The sequence below is a fragment of the Dipodomys ordii genome, unplaced genomic scaffold, assembly GCF_000151885.1.
Source record: "Dipodomys ordii isolate 6190 unplaced genomic scaffold, Dord_2.0 Scaffold29, whole genome shotgun sequence".
NCBI lineage: Eukaryota > Metazoa > Chordata > Mammalia > Rodentia > Heteromyidae > Dipodomys > Dipodomys ordii.
Genome location: NW_012267245.1, coordinates 855,998 through 868,297, shown reverse-complemented (window position 1 = coordinate 868,297; position 12,300 = coordinate 855,998). Strand labels below are relative to the sequence as shown.

General features: G+C 48.4%; 1 protein-coding gene across 1 annotated transcript in view; it reads right to left on the bottom strand.

The window, feature by feature from the left end:
- Neurl1b (neuralized E3 ubiquitin protein ligase 1B) overlaps positions 1 to 7,052 on the bottom strand; it is a 100,928-nt gene extending 93,876 nt beyond the window's left edge. Inside the window, exon 1 of the mRNA XM_013015966.1 lies at positions 6,944 to 7,052. Within this exon, the coding sequence (XP_012871420.1) occupies positions 6,944 to 7,052 (109 nt within the window). The remainder of the gene's footprint in view (positions 1 to 6,943) is intronic.
- Between the last annotated feature and the right edge of the window lie 5,248 nt (positions 7,053 to 12,300).

The following is a 12,300-nucleotide window of genomic DNA, read 5'->3' as shown; positions in this document are numbered from 1 at the left end:
CAAAGCTGGCTTCCACCCAAAGGAGCGTTTATGGGCTCCTTACAGCTGACAAGGTCCAGGAGAGCGCTGGCATTGGGGTTCACCCCTGTCATCCAGGCAGGGCACCTGCATTATCTCAGATGCCACTCCCCCCATGTGCTGGCTTTAGTTTTAGAGGGCCCCCCTTCTCCATCCCCCCCCATATACACAGGGATCAGCCAGCCACAGCCCACCCAGCATGGCAGCTCAGTGTCTCCAAGATGGTGTCTCCTCCTCAGAGCTAGCCAGCACAGCCAAGCCTGAGTCCCCATGACCGTAGGGGTAGGGGGGATGGCATGAGGGGATACCTGTCTGGTTTTCTAGTTCCCCTTCCTCATGGCTTTGTCACTTTCTTTCCAAAATCACCATTCCAAAAGGACGATCACCAGGGTAACTGTGGCTCACGCCTGTCAGCCATCCCAGTGACTCCCCGGAGGCTGAGCTCTGAGGATCACCATTTGAGGCTAGAGCAGGCAGAGGGCTCCAACAGATTCGTATCCCCAATGGGCCACCGAAAAGCCAGAAGTGGAACTGTGGTTCGGGGGGTTAGAGCACCGGCCTTGAGGGCAAAAGCTCAAAGACAGCACCCAGGTCCTGAGTTCGAGTCCCAGGACACACACACACACACACACACACACACACACACACACACACACACACACACACACGTTACCCCTAACTCAACAAATCAAGGTGTAAGACATGCCTTTCCATCTGCTCTTCCTATTCTCAGCAGGAAGGAAATTAGGTGCTCCATAATTACTCTGACAGAATTAATTAAATGCTTCCTGCCTCACAGGCCTCTCCCTCCCTCCCTCCCTTCCTTTTCTTCCTCCTTCCTTTCTTCCCTTCCTTCCTTCCCTTTCCTTTCTTGCTACCTTCTCTCCCTCCCTCCCTCCTTCCCTCCCTCCCTCCTTCCCTCCCTCCCTCCTTTCTTCCCTTCCTTCCTTCCTTCCCTTTTCCTATTTTCTTTGTACTGGGACTAGGATTTAAACTCAGGGCCTTGGGCACTGTCCTTTAGTGCTCTACCACTTGAGCCACAGCTCCATTTTGTGGCTTTTGGTGTTTTCTTTGGAGATCAGAGTCTCCTGGATTGGTCTGCTCAGTCTAGCCTCGGACTCTGATCCTCAGATCTCAGCCTCCTGAGTAGCGAGGATTACAGGTGTGAGCGCTGATCCCTGGCTCAGGCCTCTCTTCTGTCTGCCTTTTCTCTTCAGACTGTCTTGGGGGGCACTAGAGACATAGCAAGCGATGGAATCTGGTCATTCAACACAACGATGTAGCTATGGCACGCTGGTGAGACAATGTGGCAAATTGAAAACAAGGTTGCACTGTCGTATATATGAGGTTCACACATGTGCCTTTCACTGTGTGTGTGTGTGTGTGCATGCATGTTTGTCCTTCTAGTAAAAAATTAATGCCTCTTCCTGACTCCTTCAAGCATTGCTGCGCCCATTTCACAGAAGAGGAAACTGAGGCTCGAGGTCACAAAGTACCGTTGGGGTAGTTGATGACTTAACTAGCAAGAGACAGAAAAAAGACTTTGTCATTTCCCTCTCCTTCTCCCCCTGCTCCCAGTCCTGGGGCTTGAACTCAGGGCCTGGGGGCTGTCCCTGAGCTCCTTTTGCTCAAGGCTAGCACTCTACCCCTTGAGCCACAGCGCCACTTGCAGCTTTTTCTGTGTCTGTGGTACTGAGGACTCGAACCCAGGGCTTCATTCATGCTCTGCGGGCATTCTACCCCCTAAGCCGGCATTCTACCCCCTAAGCCAACATTCCCAGCGCAAGACATTGCTTTTATATTTCTTTTCTTTTTCCTCTCCGGATACCCAGCCTGAGTCCGACCCCCCACAGAACTTGAAGGAGGTTAATTATGATGACAGGTCCTATTAAAAAAAAAATCAAACAGGCCATCTTCCAGGAAGTAGGAGGAGGTGGAGGGGCGGGGGAGACATCTGTGTGCAGAAAAGAGTCAACTCAGGGTGTGGGAATCGCCCTGTGGAGTCCTTACATGGAAATGCACATCCACCACGGAGGGTGGGCGTGAGCCCCCAGCAGGCCCCGGCCCAGTATGTCACAAGGGGCCAAGCTTGCTGAGCTAAAGAAGTAGGCCGTGCGCAAACAGTTGTCTGGGCAGTCTATCTGCCTCAGAGCTGCTCTGTTTTAGTCAATGCCTGGGGGTCCACAGGGAAGGGGGTCCCCTCTTACTGAGCCTGTCCTTGTCCCCTCTCTTGTCTGCTGGGCAAGCAAGCTTGCTCACGGCTCTCTATCTCCAAGTCTGGTACTAAGGAAGGTCTCAGCAGAGTGTTGCTGGCTACAAGGCTGTGTGATTGTTTTTTTCTTCTTCTAGATGTCAGTGTTTGCATCTACACAATAGTACCAGCTCCCACCTGACTTGGAGATTCAGGGGGTAAATAAAAGAAGACTCAAAACCCTAGCTATGCTGGAGGCTGAGATCTGAGGATGGAGGTTCAAAGCTAGCCTGGGTAGGAAAGTCTGTGAGACTCTTAACTCCAATGAACCAGCAAAAAAAAAAAAAATCTGGAAGTGGAGCTGTGACTCAAGTGGTAGAGCACTAGCCTTGAGCATAAAAGCTCAGGGACAGTTCCCAGGCTTGTGAGTTCAAGCCCCAGGACTGGCACAAAATAAAATAAAGTAAAATAAAAACAACATATTGCAAAAGAAGATGAAGAATATTACTTAAAAAAATTAAAAAAGAATAGCTGGGTGGTGGTAGCTCATGCCTGTCACCCTAACTACTCAGGAGGCTGAGATCTGAGGATCATGCACGGTTCAAGACCAGCCTGGGCAGGAAAGTCCGTGAGACTCTGATCTCCAATGAACCACCAGAAAACCAGAAGTGGTGCTGTGGCTCAAGTGGTAGAGCGCTCACCTTGGGCTGAAGAGCTGAGGGACAGCGCCCAGGCCCTGAGTTCAAGCCCCACGACTGACCAAAAATAAAAAAATAAAAAAAATATAGAGAGGGAAGGAGGGAGGGAGGGAGGGAGGAAGGGATAGATTGTGTGCACTGGACATAGATCAATCAGCCCACAGCTATTGCTATTATAACACATAGGTTCCCATCACTTGCCTGAAGAGAGGAGGGCTCCATCTTTGGGGGACAGCTTATATACTCCTGTGGGAAGGGGAGCAGGCACCCTAAGCCTCACTTCTTCATTCTTGGGTGACTTCATTCCCCAAGCCTTGCTAGCTCAGCCCCTGGAGCCCTCCCCCTCAGCAAGGTTTGCTGGCCCAGATTCCGTGACTACAGGCGTGATGTGTGGGGCCAGGTGACAAGTTAGAATCCATCAGATCCATGTCAGGAGCAAATGCCTGTGCTGCAGCTGTCCACCAAGAATGCCTGCTGCCAGAAAGGGGGGTGGAGGGAGGGAGGGAGGAGGGGAGAGGGAGAGAGGAAGGAGACAGAGAGGCAGAAGAAGAGATAGAGAGAGGGAGGGAGGGAGAGAGGGAGGAGAAGCAGAGAGAGGGAAAGAGAGAGGGAGGGAGAGGGAGGAAGGGAGAGAAAGGGAAAGAGGGAGAGAGAGGGAGGGGGGAGGGAGAAGGAGAGGAAGAGGGAGAGACAGGGAGAGAGGGGAAGGGGGAGAGAGGGAGAGAGGGAGAGGAGGGAAGGAGAAAGAGGGAGAGAGAGAGAGAGCAAGTATACACTGCTGACCCACCTCTAGCAGTAAGACTGTGTTTTCTCCATACCAGATGGAGGCTTGGTGGTGTCTGTCTGTCTGTCCATACCTTTGTTTCTTAACCAGTTGAAATTTCTTTTTAATGAAAAGACCAAGGAACAAGAAGCTCCCTGGTGACAGTACATTTCAGATGGCTTTTTTTTTTTTTTATAGAGTAAAGCACACTACGGGAGAGTCAAATGTTTATATACCAGCACCAAACTCTTAGGTGAAAAGTGAAGCAAGTTTCTTTTACTGGTCTTGAGATTTAATTCATCTTTACATGCCTCGTATTCTTTTGCTAGATACAATCTCTCAGTAGATACAAAGGGAGAAATAAGTAGTAAAAATATTTCATTGTAAATTTTGGGGTTAGTACTTCTTATTGTAAACTAGGAATCTAGACTTCAGGAAATAAAAATTTTTTTTTTGGTAGGTCATGGGGCTTGAACTCTGGGCCTGGGCGCTGTCCCTCAGCTCTTCAGCTCAAGGCTAGCGCTCTACTATTTGAGTCACAGTGCCACTTCCGGTTTTCTGGTGGTTTATTGGAGATAAGAGTCTCACATATGTTCCTTTCTGGGTTGGCTTTGAACTTTGATCCTCAGATCTGAGCCTACTGAGTAGCTAGGATTATAGGCGTGAGCCACTGGTGCCTGGCTGACAATCTCTCTCTCTTTTTAAAAGATAATCCTTAAAACAGGTCAAATGGAATCAAGAATACAAACACACACACACACACACACACACACACACACACACACACACGAGAAATTGGAAAAATAAGAATTAATCTAAACAGATGAAATTTTCTTTGAATTCTAGTGACTACTCCAATTTGTATAAAGGATTTATTTGAACTATCTGAAACACCCTATTTAATGAAGTACACAAAAAATGTCAGCAGTAATTTTTTTTTTAACTTACTCTATACCATAGTATCATCAAGATAGATCAATGACTACCAAGTAACGAAAACCAGGACTGGGAATGTGGCTCAGTGGCAGAGTGTCTGCCTAGCATGCATGAAGCCCTAGGTTCGATTCCTCAGTACCACATACACAGAAAAAAGCCAGGAGTGGTTCTGTGGCTCAAGTGGCAGAGTGCTAGTCTTGAGCAAAAGAAGCTGACAGACAGTGCCCGGGCCCTGAGTTCAAGCCCCAAGATTGGCAAAAAGAAAAAAAAAAAAGAAAAAAAGTAAGGAGAACTGGAGACAGGGTGTTAAATGATTTTGACTGGTCATATACCAGGGCCCCATATTAGATCTTACAGAATTTCAATATTGATTTGGTTTGAAAACATGTTGTGTAGCAAATTTTATCCCATCAAGAAGCGATAGACCCCTCTTTGTATTACTCTTACCCTGCTTGATTTTTAATCCTAGCCTTCATCACCATTAGAGATGTATTTGTTCGTGTATTACTTTTTGGCCACTTTTGCACACAGCAGAAACGTTGCTCATTGGCTTCTCTAGCATGGGAATTCCCCTCCCCCCAAACATAGCAGGTGTCAATACATACTTGAGAGAAGGGCAATCTTCCCTGAACCTGAAATGAATGACCTCAATGATCTTCCGGAAATAAATGACCTCAACCCCTGCAGATGGAGTCCACCCCCACCCCTCCAGCACTCTGTCCCCCGGTGAAAACATAGCACGTTGAAGAATGCAGAACAAGCCCCAGCCTCCCGTCGTGGTGATTCTGGCCTCCTGGTTTTTCCCTAGACAAGGCCCAGGCCTGGATTTCCCTCTGCACACCTGCTTTTTGTCCTCAGTCTACCTCTAAGGGAAGGCCAGGAGCTGGTCACCCCCCAATGAGACCTGGTGACCTCTTACCGTGTGTGCTAATGGTCTCCAGGGAGTGACCCCAGAATGGATCACCCCCCACGCCCCTCACAAGCCACCAAGAAGTTCGGGAATGGCCCAGTGGGTGTTTCCAAAATAAAGCCCAGAACCGAATGGAGCCCATTGATGCCTTTCCCAGGCACCCCTGATCTTGAGGGGGAAAGTGAGGGGGAGCTGAGGTCTGGGGTGCTGTTCCTCAAGAGGTAGCCCTGGGGACGCAATACCGCGGGGAAACTGAGGCACGCCCTTGTTTGGGCGACCACTGGAGGGTGTTTATTTCATTTTCTTCGTTTTGAGTCAACATTCGTTTGCAATGGGGGGGGGTCTCACTGTGATGTTTCCATGCGAGCAACCCGGGCACTTGGAACAAAGTCCCCCCCTCGCCCCTCCTCCGCCATGTTCTCCGTGCTTCCCTCCCTCCTCCCGTCCTTTGCTGGGCTCCATTACGGGGGAGGTTAAACGTCCTGGGCCCTGTGCCTCAGCGGCCCTCCAGGCAGACCCCGCCCACCAAGAGCCGGCCACGCCCCCGGCTGGCCACGCCCACCAGACAGGTCACACCCACAAAGCCAAAGCCGGCCTCCCTGGCTGGCCCCACCTACCAAGAAGCAACCTCCATTCAGGCTGGGCATGCCCTCCAATCCAGCCCTGCCCTCCGGGCTGGCCTTGCCCCTCCCTCCCAGATGGCCACGCCCACCAAGCCTCCTGGACGGCTCTATACTCAGGCTGGCCAAGCAAACTCCCTCCAGGAGGCCCCACCCACCAAGCTCCGCCCCTTATTCTAGGCCAGCCCCGCCCACCAAGCACCCACCATCCAGACTGGCCACGCCCTCCAAGTCCAGCCACGCCTGCCAGTTTGACCACGCCCACCGAGCCTGGCCTACCCTCCAGGCCTTGGTCTCCACCCCAGCCTTTCAAATCAGGCCCCGCCTCCCAAGTGGAAGCTCCGCCTCCTCAGTGCTAGCCACGCCTTCCAATACTGGCCCCACCTCTCAAGTGCTGGCCCCGCCCCTGGAGCTCCCCACCCCTTCCAAGTGGTGCAGTTGCCTGTCAATCAGCCTGGCCCTCTGCGGAGGAGCTTCCCTGAATGCCAGGGTGAGGCGTGGGCTTCATATCCCGCATCCGACCACACTGAAAACACCTCCTCAGCCCCAGCCCGGTCCCCAACAGTGTAAGCCAGAGAAGGTCACAGCTGATCGGAGTGGAGGAGAAAGCCAGTGAAAGCCTGGCCAAGGAAAGAGTGACCCCCGGACACACGCCTCTCCTCGGCTCCACCTGGAGCACTGAGGAACGAGTCCACCACGTCTCCCGATTGGTAGAGCATCATCAGCCTGGAGCACGAAAGCCAGGCAAGAGTGTGAAACCCTGGGTTCAAACCCCACTCCTGGAACAACGTCAGAGGGGGCTCCTACCTGGCAGGCGCTGGCAGCTCCCACATTGCGGCTCGTTGCGCAAGGACAGCGTCTCGCAGCCTCCACGTGGCCTCTGGGGACAGGATCTCTGGGCACCTGCTCGCTGCATGGCCCCGTCCTGGTCAGGACCCTCCTGCACCAGTGAGAGGCTCTAAGAAAGGCCCTGATCAGACCCTCTTGCCCTCCGCAAGCCCACCCGGAGTGGAGTCTGATGGTGGAGTTGGAAATCCAAGAGGGTAACCTGAGTGCTTGCTGATGCCCAGGGGATCCATGGCCCCCCAGCCACCTGGCCCTCGCAGCCCAGCTGCCATCCTAACCATCCCCAGGCAGGCGCCAGCAGGTCGGTGGCCTTCCCAATTGTGGGGGTTGAGGGGGGGGGAGGAAGGGAGGGTCTAGAGTCACCAGCCACACCCATGGCAGAAGGTGGGGCTGGTAGCTCACCCCTGTCGTCCTAGCTTACTCAGGAGGCTGGGATGAGAGGATCGTGGTTCGATGCCAGGCTTAGGCAGGAAAGTCCCCGAGACTGCTTGCTTATCTCTAATTAAATAAATTTTAAAACAATAAAAACCTACAAGTGGAGCTGTGGCTCAGTGATAGAACGCTAGCCTTGGGCAAAAAAAAAAAAAAAGCTCAGAGACAGTGCTCAGCGCCCCTCACCTCCACTCCCCCCACCCCATGAAATACTATGTTCATGGATGTCAGGTTGCTTTAAGCTGATCCACACATCAATATAATACCAACTAAAAACTAAATAGGTTTAAAAGACAGAGAAATTGCAAGTAAATTAAGTGCTGGTGGCTCACACCTGTAATCCTAGCTACTTAGAAGGTGGATATCTGAAGATCTAGATTCAAAGCCAGCCTGGGCAGGAAACTCCATGAGACTTAGCTCATGTTAACTAAATCTAGAATAGCAAAAATCTGGAAGTGGTGGTGTGGCTCAAATAGTAGAGTGCCAGCCTTGAGTGAAAAAGCTCAGGGACAGCACTCAGTCTAAGTCCCATTACCAGTACACACACATACACACATACACACACACACACACACAGAACAGAAATTATAAAATCAAATAAATGGATACATTGAGCTTTATTGAATTGCAAGGTTTGGCTCTCCAAAAGATATTAAGAGAATAAGCCAGGCACTAGTGGCTCATGCCTGTAATCCTAGCTACTCAGGAGGCTGAGATCTGAGGATCATGGTTCAAAGTCAGCCCAGGCAGGAATTCTATGAGACTCTTATCTCCAAGAAACCACTCAGAAAACCGGAAGTGGCGCTGTAGCTCAAGTGGTAGAGCACAAGCCTTGAACTGAAGAGCTGAGGGACAGCGTCCAGGCCCAGAGTTCAAGCCCCATGACCGACAAAAAAAAAAGAAAAAGACCAGTCAGAAACTGGAGAAAATATTTCAAAACACAGATTTGATTAAAGACTTGTATCCTAAGGATATAAAGTATTTTTACAATTCAGTATTAAGGATATCAACAGCATAGTTTCAATGAGCAGAATTACATATACACTTCAAAAAGGAAGAGTTTTAAATGAAGACATGAAAAAGTGTCCAACTTTATTAACTCTTACATAAATGCATATTAAAACTACAATGATGGTTTATATTGTTGATCTCAGCTACTCAGAATGGGGAGATTTGCACAACTTTGGTTCAAGACCAACTTGGGCTAAAAGTTAGAGAGACTCCATCTCAACAAGTACCACCTGAACATGGTGGTGTATGTCTCTAATCTCAGGTATTTAGGATGCATTAAAAAGAAGATAAGGGGCTGGGAAAGTAGCTTAGTGATAGAGTGCTTACCTATCATGCATGAGGCTCTGGGTTCGAGTCCTCAGTACCATATATATAAAAATAGTAAAATTATATTAAAAAAAGAAGATAAGGTATGAGAACCTGTTCCCCGAATGCAAAAGGGCCAGAGGCATGGTTCAAGTGGTAGAGACTGTCTAGAAGGAGGGAAGTCTTGAGTTCAAAGCTCAGTAATGCCAGAAAATGAATAATGCCTGGAATCCTAGCCACTCCGGAGGCCAAGATTTGAGGATGTTGGTTCAAAGACAGCCCAGGCAGGAAAGTTCATGAGATTCTTATTTCCAATTAGCCTCCAAAAAACCAGAATGGGGGCTGTGGATCAAGTGTACTAGCCTTGAGCCAAAAAATCCCTCAGGGACAGTGCCCAAGCCCTGAGTTCAAGCCCCAGGACTGGAGCACACACACACACATTTCTTTTACTATTGACAATTTCCAGTGTTGGGGTGGGGAGTGGGGTGTGAAGATCTAGAACTTTCCTGGCATTGTTGGAACAGCACCTTACACAACTAAACACAGACTTTAGGACCCAGCAATTCCACTCTGGGTTATTTACTCAACCAAAAAATGCAAAGATGTCTGCTAGAAGAATGACCTGAGACTTATGACAGCCTTAGTCATCACTCAACTGGAAGCAGCCCAATCTGCGAGATCTGCACACAATGGAATATTACTCAGCCGTCATCGGAAGCGTTGAGAATGGATCTCCAAAACACCGTGCAGGTGAAAAGAACCAGACATGAAAAGGCTGTGTTCAGTATAATTGCATTTATTTGACTCTGTGCAAAAGGCCAGGCTGTATACTTCATAGAAATCAGGTCAGATCACCAAGAGCACTGGAAGGGTAGATTAATTAGGACCTAGAGCTTCTTTCTGGACAGGATCTTGACCTAGCTACAAAAGAGACATTGTTTTAAAACATTCTTAGTTCTGCTCCACCCAATCCTTTTTCTGTTTTCCATCATCTTCCCACAACCTTGTGGACAGGTTTTGATTAAGAATTCACAACCAATCACAATGTGGTGGGGCCTGACCAATAAAATATCACCTTCTGAAAAAACTTACTAACAGGCAGCCAATCGGAGCACAGCTTAAGTTATGGAAACCCTCGGATCTCAGAGCCAACAAGAGAGAACCAAACAGCTGGAGATACAAGCCCCACTGGCTTCTGTCTATAATTCTACCTAGGCAGGAGGCTGAGATCTGTCTGAGGACTATGGTTCAAAGCCAGCCCAGGCAGGAAAACTCTGTGTGATTCGTATCTCCAATTAAGTAGCAAAGAGCCAAAAGTGGAGCTGTGGCTCAAATGGGAGAGTAAATAGTCTTGAGGAAAAAAACCCCTGTGCATAGGCCCTGAGTTCAAGCCCCAGGAATGCACAAACAACAACAATAAAAGCAAATATGACAAGCTGGGCACAAGTGGCTCACGCCTGTCATCCTAGCTACTCAGGAGGCTGAGATCTGAGAATTATGGTTCAAAGCCAGCCCAGGCAGGAAAGTCCGTGAAACTTATCTCCAATAAACCACCAGAAAACCGGAAGTGGCGCTGTGGCTCAAGTGGTAGAGCGCTCGCCTTGAGCTGAAGAGCTGAGAGACAGCGCCCAGGCCCAGAGTTCAAGCCCCATGACTCTCTCTCTCTCTCTATATATATATAATATACATAATATATATATATATATTACTGAATAGTCTTTCATACTCACCTTGCTTTCTCCTGGACTCAATGTTTGTCAAAAGTTATAAAGAGTGAATATAAGGTTAGGTATATTGTGTTTCAGTGAACCTGATTTCAAAGAAAAATAAACATCAGTAGGTAGGTGTATTGATGTAGGCCTATAATTGCAGCATTCAAGAGGCTGAAACAGAGGTTCATGAGTTCAAGTCCTGCTTGGGCTACACAGAAAGTTCTACCAGGCCCAGCCAAGACCCAGTCTCAGAAGAGCAAAAGGAGAGCTGAGTGTTGGTGGCTCACACCTATAACCTTATAATTGGGAAGCTGAGATCTGAGGATCATGGTTTGAAGCCAGCCTAAGCAGGAAAGTCTGTGAGACTCTTATTTCGAACAAACTACTCAGAAAAAGCCAGAAGTGGTGCTGTGGCTCCAGTGTAGAGCGCTAGCTTTGAGCAAACAAAAACCAAAAACCAAACAAACAAAAAAAGAAAAACAACAGCATCAAAGAAAAACAAAGAAGCTTAGGGATAGAGTTTGGGCCCTGAGTTCAAGCCTAGAACCAGCGAGCATGCACATGTACACACACACACACACACACACACACACACACACACACACACATCCCAAAAGAGATCAGCTCAACAAAACACTCATTTGGCAGCAAAACGTTTTGAGTATTTTTTCAGCCCATCATTAAGAAGGTAAAACAAGGATCTTTCTCCCAAGCACTAAAATGGTAATAATGGTAATAACAGACCTTACAACCATCTGGCTTATGGCCAGGATATTGTAATGTGCTCCTTTACTTGTTAAAACATTTACTTGTTAAATTGATTGAGCCAGATGCTGGTACCTCACGTCTGTCATCCTAGCTACTCAAGGAGGCTGAGAATAGAGCATCACAGTTCGAAGCCAGGCTGGGCAGGAAAAGTTTGTGAGACTCTTATTTCCAACTAACCAGCAAAAAGTCCGAAGTGAAGTTGCGGCTCAAGTTGTAGAGCATCAATCTTGAGCAAAAAAGCCAAGGGACAGGATCTGGGTTCTGTGGTCAAGCAACAGTACTGGCATAAAAATACCACAACTCACCAACCAACTGCCCCCCTCCCAACTCCACAAAAAACAAAAACAACCAATCAGAATGCTATGCAACCCAAGCACCAATAAGGTGTCATCTTCCAGAATACCGTAATATATTAAGGGCAACCAATCAGAGCACAGCTCAGGTTATAAGAACCTTGACTCTGGGCTACTGAGAGAAAAAATGACAGACATGGAAGACCGCAGCAGCGCTTGTCCTGGACTTCAGATGTTGAATAACTGAGCTGATAGTGAGCAGTGGTGGATTTGTAGCACTGGTTGGCATTGTCTTTCCTGAGCTACAGTACTAAGCAAGTGTTGCTTAGTACTTCTTAATGCTGAGACTTTAGTTATCACTGCTGTCCAAGGAGCTAAAAGAGCACCACCTTACTTTACCACAGAAAACCTGTATCCTAAGTATGATTTTCCTACAATGACAGAATCACCTAATGAGGAATTACTCATAGCATATCTCTGTTTGGTTAATATGATTCCTCATTTTTTCCCCCAGTTCTGGAGCTTGAACTCAGGGATTGGATGTGTCTGAGCCTCATTGTGCTCAAGGCTAGCACTCTACTACTTGAGCCACAGTGCCACTTCTGGCTTTTTTTCTGAATAGTTTATTAGGGAGAAGAGTTTCACAGATTTTTCCCACCTGGGCTGGCTTTGAACTAAGATCCTCAGATTTCAGCCTCCTGAGTAGCTAGGATTACAGGCGTGAGCCACTGGTGCCCAGCCCTGAGTAATTTACTATTCAGTTACTCTTTTTTTTCTTCTTTTCTTGGTCCTGGGG